The sequence below is a fragment of the Lepidochelys kempii genome, chromosome 7 (assembly GCF_965140285.1).
Source record: "Lepidochelys kempii isolate rLepKem1 chromosome 7, rLepKem1.hap1, whole genome shotgun sequence".
Lineage (NCBI taxonomy): Eukaryota > Metazoa > Chordata > Testudines > Cheloniidae > Lepidochelys > Lepidochelys kempii.
The window spans coordinates 36,219,774-36,239,935 of record NC_136386.1 but is presented as its reverse complement, the minus strand read 5'-3'; the positions used below and the strand labels follow the sequence as shown (position 1 = coordinate 36,239,935).

At 46.1% G+C, this 20,162-nt stretch overlaps 1 protein-coding gene across 9 annotated transcripts in view; it reads right to left on the bottom strand.

The window, feature by feature from the left end:
* IQSEC1 (IQ motif and Sec7 domain ArfGEF 1) overlaps positions 1 to 18,113 on the bottom strand; it is a 723,214-nt gene extending 705,101 nt beyond the window's left edge. For all 9 annotated transcript variants that reach the window (XM_073352194.2, XM_073352208.2, XM_073352210.2 and 6 more), the window contains exon 1: positions 17,424 to 18,113. In XM_073352194.2, coding sequence (XP_073208295.1) covers positions 17,424 to 17,704 — 281 coding nt within the window. In that variant the 5' untranslated portion in view covers positions 17,705 to 18,113. The remainder of the gene's footprint in view (positions 1 to 17,423) is intronic.
* Positions 18,114 to 20,162: the final 2,049 nt, after the last annotated feature.

Genomic DNA, 20,162 nt, shown 5'->3' with positions numbered 1-20,162 from the left:
GCCCCTACTCATCTGTGAACTAGACTCTTCTTTTGGCAGGCATTCCCTTACTAGCAAACCTGTAGAATGGACCAGGTAACATGCTACCTCAGTAACAGCACTTTGTACCATGGTGATGGGCACCTTTGAAATCCATCAAATAAAGACCAATATCATCCTCTTAACACCACAACAAATAGTTTCAAATTCAAAACAAAAACCATTGAAAAAAGGGGCAGGGGAAGAGGCTAAAAGGGATGGTAATAAATGTAGGGAACACCCATGAAAAAAGTATTAATCCTTCCTCACTTTTTAGAAGCACCTTAAGTACCCAATCTAATTCCATTGCATTTCAATGAGGAGTCCCATGGACATGACACTGAACTAGGCGTCAGGAGAGGAGACCTGAGCTTAGTTTCCAGCTCTGACACTGAACTGCTGTGTGACCTTGGGCATTTTTCCCTTCTCTGCTGCAGTTTTTCCTCTTATCCTTCGTCTCTTTACTATTTAGAGAGAGAATACCTCATGGCAGGGACATGCTGTCATTGACTGAGTTTACACAGTACCTGGCACAATGGGACTCTGAGTTCAGTTAGGAACAGTGTAACACAAATATAGGCACTTTGGTCAGGCCTTAGATGAGGTGAGTTTCAAAAGAAGAGCAAGTTCTATGCTGCAGGCAGAGCCCAGGGCAATGGCAATTTGAGGAACTAGGAATGTAAAGGAGAATCTCTGAAATTTTTTAAAGTAGGTTTCTAGCCTTCAAGAAAGAAAGAGAGAAAGAAAAAAGTACACATGAAGACTGGCTTTCATTTCAAAGCATATGTCATCTGACTATTAGAGCTGAAGGAAACAAGCTGCTGTACTCCACCTCTGCATAAGCAATAGTGTGTGTTCATAACAGAGAGTGCTCACTCACATCACTTCTCATATAAAGTAAGTCAATTAAGTTTGCAGTGTATCTGGATCACTCTTCCAGAAATCCTCAGGCCAGTCCTATGCATAATGGTGGTCAGGAAATGATTAAAAACTTGGTGAAGAAAGGAATTGGGGGGGGGTTGGTTGGTTGGTTTGGGTAGGTAGGTGAGGGAAGAAAATGGGCATGGAAAATTGCCCAAAAATGCTAAGGCCAGTTCTAAAGCAAAAGGTGAGGAAACCCTACAGAGACTTCAAGGGTCTTTCTCAACATCCTATCTGAACTGCCAGGGCCAATAACTATGAGCAAAAAGTTCAAAGAGCAGGTCCCCAAAATAGCCATGGCCAACATGTTTAAAAGCCTTTTAAAAAACAAAACAAAAAAACCAGTCCCATCCCATATGCCACACATGCCAATTTAGAAAGTCAAATCTCTACTTTATAAGCAGCAAGTGAAAACAGTCCAATCACAGGAGTTCAGCCACAGGCCTGACAATCATGATCACAGCACAAGTAGATAGGAAACTGGAGGGAAATAAAACATGCTGCTTGTAATTTCTATAAAATAGCTAAACACTCCCTTCCCTTGAAAACACTCAGTGAGGGGAAAAAGGGTACAGAAAGGATTTATTTCTCATGGATAGGTACAGGAACGGGAGAGGGTGAGGTAAGCCTTCAAATCTGGTAGACCTCAAAGACAAACATGAAAAGTCAGGCCTCACCACCTCAGAGGGCCAGCCCATAGATAGGCAACCCTGGCAGCACAACTTTCTCAGGAGCTAAAACCCCTTTCAGAACAACTCGAGAAGGTGCTCATGATCTTAGAGAAGGTGGGCATCCATTCCTGGTGCCCGGGAGAATGCTTACTACTTGGCAAGCCTGGATTGTTAATAAAAGACCATCCAATCAGATCAATTTATAAACAGCATGTTTCAATCCCACAAGTCATTAAAAACCTCCCGTTCATGAATTTTCCACAGAACCTGCAGATGTTTCCAGTGACTAGAAATCCATTGAAAATACAGGATCCCAGAAAAACACTATAGAATTCAAGAAAATAAAAGTTACTCTTACCTCCGCCGCATCTTTTCCAATTATTCCAAAGAGGAGAATATTTTAATACCAAAATAATAGCAGTTCAGCTTTACTGATGTGCAATATGAATGTTTTTGTCTGTCCTCCCATTCATCAGAAAAGTTTAGTTACAACTCTCCCATTGAAATGCAAATAATGTAAGCAATTTTTGATCAATTTCTACAGGAAATTACTCTAATAGAAGAATTCTCATTGCTGTATTATTTATAAATAATATCCCATTCAATCCACACAGATGTCTTCAGCCCTCTCTCATTTCCTTTGTATATGTATTAGAGTAATGTTGTATGGAAGTAAGGGTTTTTGTTTGCTTGTTTTAAGGAAAGATAAAGTTAAGGAAGTGGTAAAAAAAATTATCCTGAATGAAATAATGCTCAGCATTGCCAAATAATGGATAATGACTCAAGGCCACATCATGCCATTGATCAATCCAGTGTTCTATTTAAAAACTAATATTCTCATATGACCGTCAGTCCTTTTTGAAAGTTGGGCTCCGACAAGTAATTTGCAGAAAAACTGTACTTACTCAAATTCTAGTTTTGATCTCTTTACTATAGAGTACCTCCCAGCTGAATTATTTTTGTAAAATTAGTGACAAGAACAATGCAGTTTATACAGTGTAATTGCCAGTTTCAGTAGGAGGTTTTAAAAGCAAGAGATTGCTAAAAATATTACACCCCATTCTGACATACTTACCCAGGGAGCGTTGGGGCAGGCGGGCGCAGACCTTCTGCTGTAGTCAATGGTAATTATTGAAGATAATCGTTGTAAGGATGTCAGGACTCAGACCATGGCATGATTTGTCTGATCAACATCATTTTAAAAAAGGAAGGCATGGGTTCAAACAGATTTGAGTTTCAGAAGTGAAGTACTACACTTCTCTAGGTCATCTGCAATAGAACAGTTTTTACTACTACAGTGAAACATCAGCAGACAAGTCTTCTGCATTAACATGGTAACTTGTCAGCCCAACTTTGATACTTGGAAAGATACTGAAACAAATAATTAAACAATCAGTTTATAAGCATCTAGAGGATAAGAAGGATTTGTCAAGAACAAATCTTTCCAGACCAATCTAATTTCCTTCTTTGACATGGCTACTAGCCTAATGGGTAGGTGGAAACTGAGAATGTGATATATCTTGATTTTATTAAGGCTTTTTACATACTCCCACATGACATTCTCATAAGCAAACTAGGGAAATATAGTCTAGATGATATTACTTGAAAATGGGTGCAAAACTAGTTGAAAAGCCACAATCAAAGAGTAGTTATCAATACCTTGCTGTTAAACAGGGGCGGGGAGAGACTTATCTCGTGATATTCCTCGGCGGTAGGGTGACCGGACAGCCTGCTATTAGGGGATTTGTCTTACATAAACAACTATATCCTCCCCAACCTTCCGACCCCCCCCCCAAATAAAAAAAAAAAAGTGTCCCAATTTTTCACACTTTCTGTCTGATCACCCTACACAGGGGTCTGGTACTGCTGAACATTTTCATTAGTGACTTGGATAATGGAGAGGAGATTATGCTTATAAAATATGCACAGAACACCAAGCTGGAATGGGATGCTAGCACTTTGAGGGACAGGGTTAGAATTCAAAATGACCTTGACAAATTAGAGAATCTGTATGAAATCAAGATGAAATTCAATAAAGACAGGAAGAAAAAAAAATCAAAACACACAACTACAAAATGTGGAATGATTGTCTAGGCAGTAGTATTGCAGAAAAAAAATCAATCGGCTGGTTAAAGTGGATTGCATATTTAATAGGAGTCAAAAACGTGATGCAGTTGGAAAAAAGGCAGCTATCTTTCTGGGGTATATTAAAAGGAGTGTGATATGTCAGACACAGGAGAAAATTGTTCCACTCTACTCACCATTGGTGAGGTCTCACCTCGAGTACTGTGTTTAGTTTTGGTCTTTCCAATTTGTCCATCTTTCCTAAAGTGTGAAGAGTCCAGAGGAGAGCAACAGAAATGATGCAGTCAGAGGTTTAGAAAACCTGATCTATGTGGAAAGGTTAAAAAAAAAAAAAAAAAAAACCCTAAACATATCCAATCTTGGGGGACTTGATAATGGTCTTCAAATATGTTAAGGGCTCTTATAAAGAGGATGGTAGCCAATTTTCTCCTTCCATGTCCACTGAAAATATGACAAGTAGTAATCAGTTTAATCTGCAGCAAGCAAGATTTAAATTAGAAAGTTTTCCATAATATCTAACTTTAAAAATACTGGAATAGGTTGCGTAGAGAGGTTGCGGAATCCTTGTCATTGGAGGTTGTTAAGAACAGGTTAGACAAAAACCTGTCAGGGATGGTCCAGGTCTACTTGGTCCTGCCTCAGCATGAGGGGCTGGACTAGATACCTCTTGAACTCCCTTCCAGCCCTACATTTCTATGATTTTACAGTTAGGATAGAATCAATGTGGTGGGATTAGTCTATCCTTAGCCATTTTATGTTTATTTTCTTTCCAGTGTTACGGATGTAATTAAAATTGGAAGCGAGTGTCTTTTCATTTCAATAAATCAAACATTCTGACTTGTATTGGAGCTCATCAAAAGAGATTTGGTTTATATACCAGTTTCGGAGACTAATCTGTTATCTAGGGAACAGTGAACTACTGCTAACAAGCCAGCAGAGGGAGCACAAATCACTATTTTGTATGACAGGTTTCAGAGTAGCAGCCGTGTTAGTCTGTATTCGCAAAAGGAACCGGAGTACTTGTGGCACCTTAGAGACTAACCGATTTATTTGAGCATAAGCTTTCATGAGCTACAGCTCACTTCATTGGATGCATTCAGTGGAAAAAATACAGTGGGGAGATTTATATACACAGAGAACATGGAACAATGGGTGTTACCATACACACTGTAAAGACAGTGATCACTTAAGGTGAGCTATTGAAATAGTGGCAATTGTAGCTTTTGTAGGATTTCACCCAGAATTATACAGTACTTAAAAAAAAAAAAAAACCACCCCCTCTCTCGAATGACAATATGTAGCACTTATACATAGCACTTTCCACCCAGAGTTCTGAAAACACTTTATAAAAAGTGGGTAAAATGGCAATGCTAATGTTTAAGAATGGACAAGTCAACAGTCAATTATCATCCTTGTGCTCAAGCTTTTACAGGGCCAAACAAGAATTCATTGTCAGAGCTGGAAAGAGAACCCACTCCTCATAACTTCTCTTTCTGCATTTCATCCATAGAACCATACTGTTAAATATTCAGTCAAGGCAAAGGGACATACTCTACTAGACCAGATCCTCAGCTCATGTAAGTCAGCGTAGCTCTATTGTCTTCAATGGAGCTACGCTGATTTACACCAGCTGAGAATCTTCCTATCATTTCACAGAAAGGTAGGTAAATAGAAATCACCCAAGTTTCAGAGTAGCAGCCGTGTTAGTCTGTATTCGCAAAAAAAAAAAGGAGTACTTGTGGCACCTTAGAGACTAACCAATTTATTTGAGCATGAGCTTTCGTGAGCTACAGCTCACTTCATCGGCGACTCCTTGTCCTTGTGGAAAGGACAACACTCCCCCACAAACGCACACAACCACTGAAGTCTAAAACCAACAGTCACAGAATGCACAACTCATTTGAATCCTCCTTGACTCATGCTGCTCAATCTTCCACCAAGGCCCAGTCCAAATGGTCTGTGTTTCTAGTTTAACAACTCTGCAGGGGGGGAACATCAAAATGGAGCAAAGGTACAGAGCAAAATTAAATTTGACAACCCATTTGTTTATAGTTTGGATAAGCATTGACCATGGGCTGGAGTGGTGGCAATAGTAACAGTCTACAGATATTTGATGAGCGCAGACACCGAGGAGAGAGATGATTATAGCATAATGAACGGGGAGCATAAATGGAAATAACAGAATGAAACAGAGAGGAAAAACTTGGGCCGGATGTCTGGAAAGAGTATTTCCTGCTTGTGAGATTTATTAGCCTGTGGAATAGTCTGTCCAGGGATTCGTCCACAGAGGGATGGCAGGGAATGGCGCCACCACTTCCTGTCAGAGAAGGGTAGCAGCATTCAGGTTTGAAGGCACTCAGGAAGCATGCTGAATCAGGATATTTCCTGGGTGTAGAGCCTGCAGTGGGACCAGGATCCCATAGGTCCTGCAGGATCTGCTGCCATAATAGCAGGAGTGGTATTAAAAAGAGTCCTGCCCAGGGCTCTAAGGTACACATTGCCCACTTAGACTGCCTATGCCCTGGCCAACTCTAGGTTCACACAGGAAGGTACTGCAGGCAGTTTGCACTGCTGCAGCCAGTCTAGGCAGATTTTCTGCCTCTAAGGGCTATGGCCTGACCTAGAGTAATGAATCTGGCTCAGTGAATCCAATTTAAAATCTCTGGCCATTACATGAATAAAGGCTTCCAAATTTCATTTTACAGCCAGTAAAACTAATTTTTTTGAGATGCTGGTTTGCAAAGAGAATTTCATAATGTATCAAGTTTAAATTTAATAATTTACTTCCCTTGTCAGTATGCCATAAGGAAAAACTCTCAAATGCCACATTCTCGCTCATAGCTTCCACCATCTGCCACTAAAACAAGGCTTTCCCAATAGATAGATTCCTTTGAGTCTGATGTATTTTGTCCATCCACTTCAAGTTTTCAAAAACAAGCTGCAACTTGTTTCTAGCTAGGAGACATCTTCCTCAGTGGATGATGGAAGTCTGTCTCTCCCCCGCCAAAAAAACCTCCAAGAATATCCTTCTACTAAAAAGAATCAAACCTGCAAATAAGTGTCTGTTGCTTTTATGCCTGCATTTTATTTGTTTCACTGAGAAGTTAATTATGTGGCAGACTCTTAAAAAGGAGAGGGGGTAACAAATGTTAGCATCTCAGACTCAATAATGTATAATAATAATAATGTTTTCTGAAAAAGTAGCATCACTAAGTACACTTTTTCCTCTCCATTTTTGCACACTTTAAATTACTTATTGCTTACATTGAGATAGCACCTTTCCTCTAAAAGGATCTAAAAGCACTTTGTTGGCACATGGGAACAACTACAAACAGAACTCAGCAGCCATTAGTATATGTTCAGAAACATTGCACAACCCTTATTTTAATCTATTGACATTGCAAGGTAGAATGCAATTGCCCAGATTTAAATTTGTCCACGTCACATAGGCCAGCAACCTTCATGCCACAATATCTTGGTAGTAGTAACTATAGTTGTCAGGATCAGTCCTTGGTTTTATGCGTCACCCAAAAGATGCAAAGTCAACAAGACACCAACTTGGGGTCCTGGTTCTACATGGAGAAAAAAAATTGCTAATGTCAGGCAGGTTTTCTTTGAGATCTCCCCCATCCAAGTCAGGGGTGAAAGTGAGCTGGCACGGCGGACAGGTAAGAACCAGCCCGCCCCTTTTGCCTCCCCTGTCGGCGGCCCTGCTGGTAGGATCCGTACCGGCAGGGCTGCCGATGGGGTGGGGGTGGGGGGTACAGCAACATTAAAGCGCTGCCGTAGCAAAGGACCCTGTAGCGCTCTAACATCCCTGCCCCTTTTGTGCTCCCCCGGCCGCCGATGGGCCTGGGGAGGGGGCAAAGGGAGCAGCTGTCCTAGGGGCGGCGATTTAAAAGGGCCCATGGCATCCCAGGCCCTTTAAATCAACGGGAGCCCCGGGCGGCATGGAAGGGCTGGCTGGGGGATGCTGACACCCCCAGCCCCGCCTGGGCCCCCCCCCACTGTCCCCTACTGGTAAGTGTCCTCAGTTACTTTCACCCCTGATCCAAGTTCTGAACAAACCCATAGCTGGCAAATTGAAAAAATCCACAGCTCAGCGTGGTACAATATTGTTCACAAAAGGTTGTGGCAGGAGGCAGGTACAGAACTTATTACGGTTTGCAGTTTTTCTTCGCTGACAGAAATTGTCTCTCCCCCTCTTTAAACTCCTGTTTTAACAGCTGTTTTGGCCTCGTCTATGCAAGGCTACACAAACTTGCTCCAGCTAATTAAATTTGTGCAAGCCCCTATGTGGGCACACTCATAGGCACTGACTCCGTGGGTGCTACGGGGCTCAAGCACCCATGGAAAAACAATAGTGGGTGCTTAGCACCCAGAAGTCAGAGCTTGAGTGTGGAATTGGTGTGTTCTGTGCTGCTGCTAAAAACTTCTGCCCTTGGGGCGGAGAGTTTGTTTATAGTCAGAGGCAGGGTGATTAAGAAAACAAAAAGAAAAGGAGTACTTGTGGCACCTTAGAGACTAACCAATTTATTTGAGCATGAGCTTTCGTGAGCTACAGCTCACTTCATCAGATGCATACCGATGAAGTGAGCTGTAGCTCACGAAAGCTCATGCTCAAATAAATTGGTTAGTCTCTAAGGTGCCACAAGTACTCCTTTTCTTTTTGCGAATACAGACTAACACGGCTGTTACTCTGAAACCTAAGAAAACAAAAGCATTGTCATTAAATGAAATGAAGGATCCTTAGATGATCCTGAAAGCATTCCCAGACACTCCAGTTAAAAGAAAGGAAACAAAGTGTAGGAATAAATGGTCCCTTTTCTGAATGGAGAGAGGTAAATAGTGGTGTCCCACGAGGGGCTTCTACTGGTCTGGGACCAGTGCTGTTCAACATACTCATAAACTATCTGCAAAAGGAGTAAATAGTGAGGTGGCAAAATTTGCATATGATACAAAATTATTCAAGATAGTTAAGTCCAAAACAGACTGCAAAGAGTTACAAAGGGATCTCACAAAACTTGGTGACTTGGCAACAACATGGCAGATTAAATGCAAAGTAATGCACATGGCAAAATATAATCCCAACAAAATATACAAAATGATGGTGCCTAAATTAGCTGTTGACTCCAAGATCTTTCTTGATGGGTATTTGCAGTACTCTGAAAGCACTAGGTTTCCAGAATACTGCAAATTCATAAGATCCTTCTCACTGTGCCTGTATCATCCTGATCTGTGGAATGCTCATTCTCCTGCTTCAGAAGATTTAAAAATTATCTCTAGTCATCAATGGAACAGACAACTGAATAATGTAGCTGTCCTTAACTTGCATCCAAATAATACCAGGGAACCTAGATGTAAATAAAATTGCTGACAGTTTCATCCAGAAAGCTACAGTGAAACATATGTTCCCAGTGTCAGCAGAATGAAGAGTCTCATTTAAGAGTCCAATTTTCAGAACTGCTGAGCACCTGCTGCTTTCATTAAGGTCAGCTGGTGCCATGGGTGCTCCATATGCACTAAGATTTTGAAACTGGTTTTAGACACAACATTGTGTTACAGTATTTGGCACCTTTTGTCATGTTTGTTTTTTAACCCTCAGTGCAGTCTTTTGTTTAACAGTTTCCTTTGGGGGAGTACATTCAGCTTTTCCCTCAGATGTTCAGGGCCAGTGGTGACGCCAGCATGCCATTTGCTGCTTACAGTAGTTTTGTTTGTAGGATGCCAGCATAATGAAATAAAACCCTCTGGTATCCATCATTTGTAAAAATAAGTGGTCTCAGTGTCTCTTCACTTCATTTTAGAGATAGGTTACAAACATGAAGATTTTTAACAGACAATTTTGGTGAAGGAATAAAGATTTTTTTTCAAGATTCTAGTCTTCGGATATTTAACTTATCTTCATACTGCTTACTTACCTACATCTGTCTGACCGAACAAAATACCTCTGTATTTTAAGACATGCAGTCTTTGGTTAATTCACATGTGTAAATTGCATTAAGTTAATGAGATTCACATGTTCTCTTTTGGATATGCACATTCCCATGACTGAGCATTAAGTTCTTATCCTGGCAGCTCAGTAGCTATCTGTTTCTAGTTTAATTCTATTATATGTAGAACAGAAAGTTTAAAAAGTTTTATCTAAAAAAAATTTGAAACAATTGTCATTTTATATTTTGGTTAATATGGACTACATCCTGCATTTGCAGAAAGGTAAAGGTCGGAAAAGCATTCTATCGAATAGTAATTGATGGTGAGTTTTTTCCTATGACAGCTGCCAAGATTGATGCTGCTAAGAAACCAAAGACCTCCGTTGGGTGATACAACCCAAGCAATGGAACATAAGCTACCTCACACCTACAGACTGCCTCATCCCTGCTTTGTAGAGGCCCTCTAGGAACAAGAAATCAGGTTAGACGCGACACTAATGCAGTTTTTGGCATCTCTACCGAGATGGCATTAAGTGCTAAACTTGCTGGCTAATAGTGACACGTGAAACTACAAACTTATTTAAGCTGCCTTGATCTGGTAACCATGTCTCGAAGTCTAATCTCAGGGTACTAGTTCACACTATACAGAGGCCTCAGTTGAGACGGACAATATTTTCTAATAAGATCGAGGTGTTTTACTGCTATAAATTGTGATTGATCTATAAATTCAGTGCCAACCTAAGAGTTTAAGTAGTACTTGTTTAGCTGGGTTTTTTTTACTTTCCATTATTTGCAGTACATTATAAACAACCCATAACAAACAGGTCCCCACTCAAGGCATGCAGAGAGAGATGGAGGAGGGGGAAGAGAAATTACTTTTGTTTTGTTTTTTTAAGTATGTGGAAAACATCAGTTCTCCTCCCCCATCTTCTTTGTCATTCAACCTGGTAAAAAACAGATGACTAAACATTGCACCTGAGCTGATAAATTTTAAACAGTTTTGCAATCCTGGAATAACTCCTGTACATACAGTTACACAGCATCTGAAGAGATCCTAAAAGCACTTTATAACATTCACATAGCAGATAAAGTAGCATTATTAAATCTGATCGCTTAAGCAAGTACTATTTTTTTGTCAACAGATAGAGGATGTGAGCTGGAGCTGTAATTTTTGGAAAGCTTTCCTGTTTTCCCCATCTATATGTTAAGTGAAACAGATCAACTGAAAATTAGACTTGTGCTCCTTGTTGAGATGAGTACCCATTGTTATTGTTAATATATTGGTTCATTACCCCCAGTATAAAGCCTTATAATCAACTAGTCTATCAGCAGCCCCATTTGTTTATTCTAAGGTTAATTTTATAGTCATTTGCTGTTTCTGAACCAAGTGATGCAGCACTAAAAGTAAGTTGTCTGGCGTAGTGTCTTCCCAGTGAGACTCAAATCACCCCCAACAAAAACAAAACACACTAACAATGGAAATGGGAGCATCCATTAGACTGTCTCCATTTAGATCTTTTATACAAGTAAGGACCCAACCTAGAATACTTTTACTGTTTTGGGGAGTGACTATTTTCCACTAAAATTATTTGAATTATCAATAGTGGTTTCAAGATATCAAACAATAGGAGGTTCTTCAGCTATGCCTGTGCTCCTGAAATGTTTAACTAATTTAGGCTATATGCTCTATTTTGGTAATGAGAAGACAGGGCTAAGGTCTTAAAAGTTAATACGTATCATAGGCATCCATCCAGGAAGTGTAATAAGCAGCTGTTCATATGGCTACATATGAGAACTGACCAGAAGTTTCCAAGTGAATGTTTTTCCATCAAAAAATGCCAATTTATTTGTCAATTCGGCTCCCAGGTAGAATTTCATTTTAAATTTTTTTTAAGTGTTCCAATTATTTCACAAATTTGGTTTTTGATTTCCCTTTCATGGAAAATGTCTACTTTTTGTTCCAAAATTGAACAAAAACTCCCCACTCCCTCCCCCTGGCAAAAAAAAACAAAAAAAAAAAAACACAAAAACCCAAAACCACCAAGACATGCATTCAGAATTTCCCTTCTATGGGAAATTCTGGTTTTTGACCAACCCTTCTAATTATACCAAAAGAAGAGATTTTAGAACTCCAAATAACATGCAGTTATCATACATAACTCCTGACTGAAAACATCAAGGTCCAATTAAAACTAAATAAATAAAATCAGTATCACAATAGGACACACAGTGTTGAGAAAAGTGAGAGTGCAGCACTTCCACACAGTGGCAGCCACAGTTATATGCATGTTGCACAGTGTGTGTATCATTGGCCAGGGCAGGGCCACCCACGGGGGTAAGGGGCAGTTTGCCCAGAGAACCCCATTCAAGAGGCTCCCAAACCAAGGGGGTGGTGCGACCTGTCACACTGGGTTGCAACACCATCAATAAATTTTGCCCGGCAGCCCCTCCATCATGACAGGGGGTAGCCAGTCCAAATCTGAGTGGCTCCATGCTAAGTTAAAGTAAAAGTGGTTCAGACGTGTGTACCATATGAAAAAGTATCCCCCCTGCTTCTACTGTACATAGAGAAAAATTTTCAAGAGTGCTCTGCTATATCTGGGAATATATATACATACATTAAGTGGCTGGACTGTCAAGAGAGTATTCAGAACCCAGAAGCTCCTAAAGAGAAAACAGAAACTGCTGGCGGCAGAACTGTAATAGCCCAATGACTTTTTCCACAGTAATTTACCAAGGCAAGTCAAACTAGTACAAGCCCCATTTTGCACTGGGGCAGCATTGTCTACATTAGAGGCTGGCACCAATACTGATATTTTTCCCTAGTCTAGACAAACCCTTAAAATCTCCCTCATCACTTTTTGAAAACCTTCCTCCTTCAAGTTGTTAGAGACCTGGGTATAAACTTCTTGAGGAGAAACTGAATTAAGGCACAGGCACTATGGGCCCATGCCTAAAGCCCTAGCTCCTAGAGTCATTAGATTACAACAGAATCTCAATGTTTCTTACTTATTTTTTAAGTTTCTAGTCCTCATGGTTTTCAAGCTGGTCTTCACAACATGAGACAAGTGAAACTGATGAAGTGATATCCATCTCAATCTGCAGGAAGCCTGAAACAATAGCGCCAAGAGATGTGACTTGCCCCATTCATCCCAGTGGGGTCTTAACTCCAAGACCCACTGCTGTGGGATGCCTACATATCATCCCAGCAGAGAGCTCAAGGGGTGGCAGGAGAAGAAGAATGCAACAAGTCCTGCCCACCTAGGCAGACATTCCCTGAAACTGGACTAAGTACTGCCTCCCCGCATCAGCCACACCTCTCTGGGTGGGGGAAGAGAGGACTAACCCTGCTGATACTCAGGGGGTCAGGCCAATTTGCCCCATGTCACTGCCTCTCCGGAAGCAGAGGGGTGCATGGGGGCTTTTACCTCCTGGGAGCTGTGGGAGGGATTCTTCCTCTTAGGAGTGGTATCCCTTGCCACTACCCCTGCTTTGCTATTATGGAAGAGGGCCCCCCCTTGCAGCTGATCTGTGGCAGCACTTCATGTCATGATGTGGCTAGGGCCCTGGATCACCTTAACATGACCTTGCCGGAGAGAGCCACTCCCATAGGACTTTAAACTCGTAGGCAAATACAGATAGCAGGTCTTGTACGTAAAGCCCTGGACTGAGAATTGAGAAACACGAGTTCTGTTCCTGGCTTGGCCACAGGTAGATTATTAAATATTTTAGGTGCCACTGAAATACAAAGTCCCAACCAAGATTGGGCCCCACTGTGTGCTGTGCTACACACATAGACAGTGTCTCTGGCACACAACTTAATCAAAACCAGGCGAGACAGAGGGTTGGAGGGGAAACAGAGGCATCAAGAAGAGACATGACTTGCCCACAGTCAGACAGCAGGTTAGTGCAGAGCCAGGGATAAAGCCCAAGCAGAGGGTGAAGCATAGTGGGGCTGGAACTTGGGGTGCTCCTGCACTCCCTGGGTTAAAAGTAGGAATAACAAAATACCAAAAACATTGTTTCATCATCGGTGCCCCAACTATGAAAAATTGTTCCTGCACACCTGGTGCAGCATACTCACTACTTCATGCCCAAGGCACAGTGTGGTGAGAGGGGGAGAAACACACCTCTTAATTTCATTTTACAGCCACTTTCAGACAGCTAGTCCCATGGGGTACTAGCTGGGGGGGGGGTCCCAGTACCCCAGTGAGATTCTGGCCAGCCTCCACTGATGCCCTGCTTCCCCATCATTGCTTCCCGCTGAGAGGAGGCAAAGCTCATGCACCACATACTTGAGCCTGAGTTGTGTCTCAGTTTCCCCATCTATAAATGATAACAAGCAACCAGAATCTGCAGCGTTTGGAAACAAAAGGAAGGGAAACCGCTGTTGCAAGACTGGGAAATAGGCAAGGCCTTGCAAACAGGAACATTCACAGTCCTCCAAAAACGGGGGTCACCCAGCTATTCATCGACATCAGGAAGGTGGCTACGTGGCTTCACCTTTCAGTTGGTCCTGCATAGCTGGCGCTTCCTCTACACTCTGGGCTCCGTGAGCAGCAGAGATACCAAAGTAAACAAAGGCAACAGTCTGGGGGGGAGGGGGGGGAAAGAGTACGGCGGCTCCTTTAAGAAGCCATCCCGGGGGAGCCGCTGCTTCTATGGCACTGCTGCAGGAACCATGCCCAGGCCGCGGGGAGCCTGCAGAGGACGGAGGCGGCCCAACCCCCCCCCCCCCCACGGGCTCGCGTGGCTCAGCAGAGGGGCCGTGCAACTTTCTCCCCAGCCCTGGGACCTGCACCGCGGGACGCTGAGAACTCGGCCATAAATATCCCAGCTTAATTCTGAGCCAGCATCAAATCCACTTAGCAGACTTAGCCCCGAGCCGTCAAGGCTGCAACAAGGGAGCCCTGGGCGGGCTGGAGAGACAAAAGCGTCATTCATGGACCATTGCAAGGCACGGGTGCGATTTCTAGGCAGATGCTCAGCAAAGGGGGGAGAATAGCCTCCGCCGGCTGAAGAGTTTATTCGCCTCTTCCTGCAGCCCGCGGAACCCGAAACAAGGCACCCACGGGTGGGGCTGGGATTGCTAGGACAGGGTTTCAGAGCTGTTGTGTGTGCCCTGCAAAGGACCCTTCTATCTGAAAACAAGCGGCTGGCACTGAGGCCTGGCGCCTGCTCTCCAGGCTGGTTATTCAAGGAGCTGCTGTTTTCTCAGCCGGCCTCAAGGTTTGGCTGGTTGGGGAGACTCTGGGAAGAGACAGCCCAGGATCGCGTTAAACACAAGGGTTCAGTGAACGTGCCTCCAGCAGGCAGGCAGCGCGGTGGTGTCTCTGTAGTAAGGTGCAAACGTACGCAAGGGAATCAAAACACCGGGCAACAGGCGCCTGCGAGGCAATCTGGGGACTCTGAGCAGGGAATTAGAAGTCACTTCAGTACAGCCCCGGGAATTATTATTTTTTTAAATAGCTGAAACAAACAACGCCAGAGCGCCACGGGACAGCACATGGGAGGAAGTCTGAAAAGCAGCGCTTAGTATCCTAGCGTAACCCATGCTCCCCCGGCTGGAAAACATACCGTCATCAGCTCGACCCATGAGGCCGTGCCTTTGGGTTTATTCCTGGCCTGAAGACACTCTGGAGAACCCTGGCCTTTCCAAGAGCGGATGGGGCTAGAGTAACACTATCCCACTCACACAGCTGGAGGTCTTGGACATTCACCGCTCACCCAACCTCACTTAGTTCGGACACGTGTGGACACAGCCTCCTCCTATCACAAACTCACTGCTGGTTACCAAAAGACGCACACGCAGGAGAGTCACCACGTGTGGAGGCGACAAGAGAGAAACGGGCAAAGAGTTTTTTTCCACATAAAAGTGGTCATGCTCCGATTTGTACTCTTGCTTCTATAGCAGCGATTTCCCCCTGCCCCTCGAAAGGCAGGTTGAAAACACACAAGCCAAGGAGAAGTGACGCCTCATCACCTTCCGCAAGGTGAATTTTCAACAACTTTACCAAAGCAGCACGCCACGACGTCCAAGGGTACCATATACCCCGCATGCAGGGTGCGTGCTATTTTAGGCCATAGATATTTACTTCGGTAATTCACAGGAAAACCAATGGAAGCCCGGGAGATCAGACCTGCACAGGATTTAGTGCCAGGTCGTGTGTTATCTCCAACGAGAACACCCCACGCCCCTTGCCCGTATACTTCAGGCGGAGGAGCGGAAACAGTCACACACCTGCAGCAGAGACCTGGCAAAGTGATATTTCGCTTCTCCTCTTGTCAGAGCTAGTAAGAAACACCTTGTGCTACTGGTGTCCTGATTATGCAATAATACAAATGTGTCAGCGACTGTGCCTTCGTTGGTGTATTAAGGGGTAAGCAGTTAGAGAGGACAGTTAAAGATTAAGCTGTTTTGGTGGAAAGAGACAAGCCCACTACTCCAAGGCACAAGTTTATAAATATAAAGAACCAAAATGTATGCGATTACAAAAGGCTCGTTGTGTCGCACTGGGAGCGAGAAGTGGGCTCATAATACGATGCATGCTTTGCCCACTTCACTCAAGTCAAACTAATCCCTAATTACTATTTCACAACCAAGTCGGGCCAGTGTAACTATTTCAACTCTTGCTATTCCTGAATTCTTGTGTTACTTAAAAATCTCGCGCACTTAAACCGCTTTCCAGGCGCGGTAAGAAGCACATGATTAATTACAAAACAGAGATTCTGTAAACAGACGCAGAGATTGAGAGCAAACAGGTCTCCAAGACGAACCCGTTTATATTTGAACTAGTCACAGTTGGTAAGGTGGCCATCTGCCAATGTTTACTGACCCTCTGTGAGCCACTTTCATTAGCTGCGGGAGAGACAGCTGTCTACAATGACAGAGGGGCCCCAAAAGCTACTCCAGCTCCCCTGCTAGCACCGGTTGAGAATTCATCGGTATGCCACCTGAACGCATGCGATACCCCCCACACTAACCCATATGGGGAGCGCCAGAGGGACAGATATGCCATTGGGCTCCTCTCAGACTAACAAGCCACCGCTCCATGGTGAGCTGGTATCCCACGAAATGCGTTCCACCACGGACACATTCGGGTTGCCCAGCTATTAGGGAGTTTGGTTTTGGAGGTTGGGGTCCGGGAAGAAAGCAGCAAGCACCTCCCCTGGGCACGGCTGGGCGAAGCGGAGGGTCGGACCGAGGGGTAGCCAGCGGGCAGCCTCCCGGCCAGCGCTTGGAGGAGAGCCGGGCTGCAGGGAGAACGGCCCCGAGGAAGATACTACTGGCCTAGAGAGGTGACAGCCGGGCACCTCCTCTGCATCTCCCTCTGCTCTGAAACACCTTGCGGCTGCTGCTGCTCTGCGCCTAAGCGCGTCCCAGGCAGCTCCATCCGGAGCGCAAAGCGCTGCCCGGGGCTCTGGAGCGCGTCTGGCTGAGCGCAAAGCAGCAGGAATCGCTTTACTAGAAGCGGTTAAGAGCGGGATCTGGCTCCAGTGCTCACCAGAACTTGCCCCGGCGGCAAGCAATCCCCACCTACCCTGCTCCCTGCAAGATCTGTGCCTCGGATACTGAGCCTGTGGGGTACGACAATCCACGCAGCCATGTGCTTTAACCCCTCTGAACCAGTTCCTGCGAGCCCGCCAGCCCATTAAGCGGAATGGGACTAACATAGGGGAAAGCAGAGCGTGGGGCTGCTTTCCGGGTGTTTTGTGGAGTGGGGGAGAGGACCCGGTGACCAATGCATCGACAGACCCTTAGAGAGAAGGCCAATAAACCCCAGCCAGCTCTTACTTTTCGTGCTGTGCGTTTTCCTGGATGGCCCCCAGGATCGACGGCCCTGGCCCCGCCGGGTACGCAGGGAGGATGCCCTGTTGCAGCCTGCATGTGGCCAGGTGTCTGTGATGCTCGTCCTGCAGGCAGGCGTTTTCGTGGTACAACTTGGCCACTTGCTGCTCCAGCTCGTCGATCCTCCGCTTCTGCTTCTCCAGCAGCTCCTGCTGCGTCTCGATGATCTTGTTCAGCTCCTTCAGGTACCCCGCCGCCTTGCTGGGGTTCTCCGCCGGGCTCTCCATGGCCTGGCCGGCCACCGACCTCCCCACCCCTTGGAGGCTTTGGGAAGGGGCGGGAGGCGCTGGCCGGGCTGCTGCGCTGAGAACTTGAGACGGGGTGTGGGGGGAATAAATCACCCCCCGGCAGGGCCACTCCTCCGCTGGTAGCCGGCTGCCTGGAGCTAGGGATGCCCCGGAGAGCGCCAAAGCGGCGCGCAGCGGCTCCGGCTCCGGGCCGCCATTGCTCGTGCTCGGCTTCCTCCGCCTGGTCCGGACCGAGGGGACTGAGCCAGCCGGGGCTGCAGCCGGCGCGGTGTCCGCAGCAGGAGCCGCCGCTCTGCGTCCGCCTCCTCCGCGAGCCCCGCCAGCGGGAGCGGGCTCAGCCTCTCGCCTGCGGATCTCCGCGCCTCGGGGAAGCCGCCGCCAGCAGCAGCAGCAGCAGCAGGGGCGCGCAGCAGCCCTTCAGAGAGCAGGACACGGGAGGCGAGGGGCTGTGCCTGCTGCCCGGCTGATCGCCCGGCGCAGCCCTCGCCTCCCTCTGCCTGGCCGCCGCCGCCGCCACACGCGCCGCCCGAGTCCCTCTGAGCCCCGGGGCTGATGCGCTTTAAGTAGCACCAGCTGCCTCCGCCGGCGGCAGCGCGGAGTTTGCAAAGTGGCGGCGGGTCGGGGGCCGCGAGAGGGGCTGAGCGGCAGGAGCGGGGCTGGCGAGGCGGGCGCTGGACGCATCCCAGCGCTGCCCTGCGAGAGCCGCCGGGCTGATCCACCCCCCGCCCCTGGGCACGGCTGGGCGAAGCGGAGGGTCGGACCGAGGGGTGGCCAGCGGGCAGCCTCCCGGCCAGCGCTCGGACGGAAGCGAGGAGGACGGCTCGGAGGAAGATACCACTGGCCCCGAGAGGTGGCAGCCGGGCACCTGCTGTGGGCCGTCCCCTTTCGGAAGCAGGCTGGTCCTGCGCTGCACGCAGCCCGGCCCCACCGCTGAAGGAGAGGGGCCCACGGTGCATTCAGTGGAACACTCCTCTCCAAGCCAGTGGGGAGGGGAACCCCGGGTGCAGGTGGAAACCTCTTTAAACCTCGCTTTTTGGCGGGGGGGGGGGTTCAATTTCACTAGACACCCCTGCCCTCTATCCCCAGCGAGCTGGGGAGCAAATAGAGTGAAGAAGGGTTTTCTTAAATGTGGGGGATCCTCCTTAAAACGGCAGGATCCTTCACTGGGTGTGGTACAGCCATGCACCTACCCAATCACTCACCCCTTCTGACCCTGCAGAAGGCGGGAAGCGGCTTAGAGTCTTGCTCTTTTAGTAACACGGCTCTGCCACTCCGGGCTTAAAGGCAGGCCAGAGATTGCCCAAGGCCATACTGCATTTTTAGAACCATCGACCTAGCCATCAGCGATGCAGGAATGTGGGAGACCTGCTGGAAGAATAAGGCTTCCTGCTGGAACATGGGAGTAATTACTATTCAAATAGCACCAATGTGCTGGGTGCTTCAGAGATGTGACCTCACTCCCAGCCTGCCTGAAGTCATTTTTGCTCGCGGTAGTAGTGCAGTGTACCAAAGAGGCAGTCTGCCTCTTCCAGCAGCCTCCTGGACATTTCAAACCTCTTCTAATAGAAACACTGCGGTCTGTCAAGACTGCATCAGGCTGGAGAAAGTTATAGGGAATCATAAAAAGAAAAGGAGTACTTGTGGCACCTTAGAGACTAACCAATTTATTTGAGCATGAGCTTTCCTGAGCTACAGCTCACTGAGCTGTAGCTCAGGAAAGCTCATGCTCAAATAAATTGGTTAGTCTCTAAGGTGCCACAAGTACTCCTTTTCTTTTTGTGAATACAGACTAACACGGCTGTTACTCTGAAACCTGTCATTATGGGGAATCATGTCCCTCCCTGTCTCATGGCTAAGTCCAGGAGAATGGATGCAGAGAGGGCTTAGAAAAATAGGGAGGCTCATAAAGGAAGTGCCAGTGGGGATGTAGGAAGGAGAAGGATGATGGAGATGTGAGGGAACTCTGTTTTCTTTTCCTCTCTTTTCTCCCTGCCCCCCACTTCTTTCGCTTCTTTCCTTTCTTCCCCCATTTCTTTCTCTTCCTTCATCATCAGCTCCCTCCCCTGCCCCCCAAAAAACGAAGTTTTCAATGTCTCTAAATGGTGTTGCTGTCTTGTCAGTAATTCGCTGGTCCCCTCCTCTGCAGAGTCAGCTCTTCTGGAGGCTGCATTTTTCCTTCTTGGCCAGGATACATTGCCTCTGGAGCATGGCTGATTCAGCAGAGTGGAAACCAGAGGGCCAGTAGCAGCTCTGGCTACTATATTAGGACATTATCACACCTCTGCCCCTATCCACAGGCCCAGCAGCTGAAAATTTTCATAGCATCTTTTTTTTCCTTCAGCATAGAACATTAAAAACAGACACATACCTCACCAAACTACAGCATTGGCCCAGCATTCAGATTTCCTTTTCCATCTCCCCAGTACAACTGACTTAT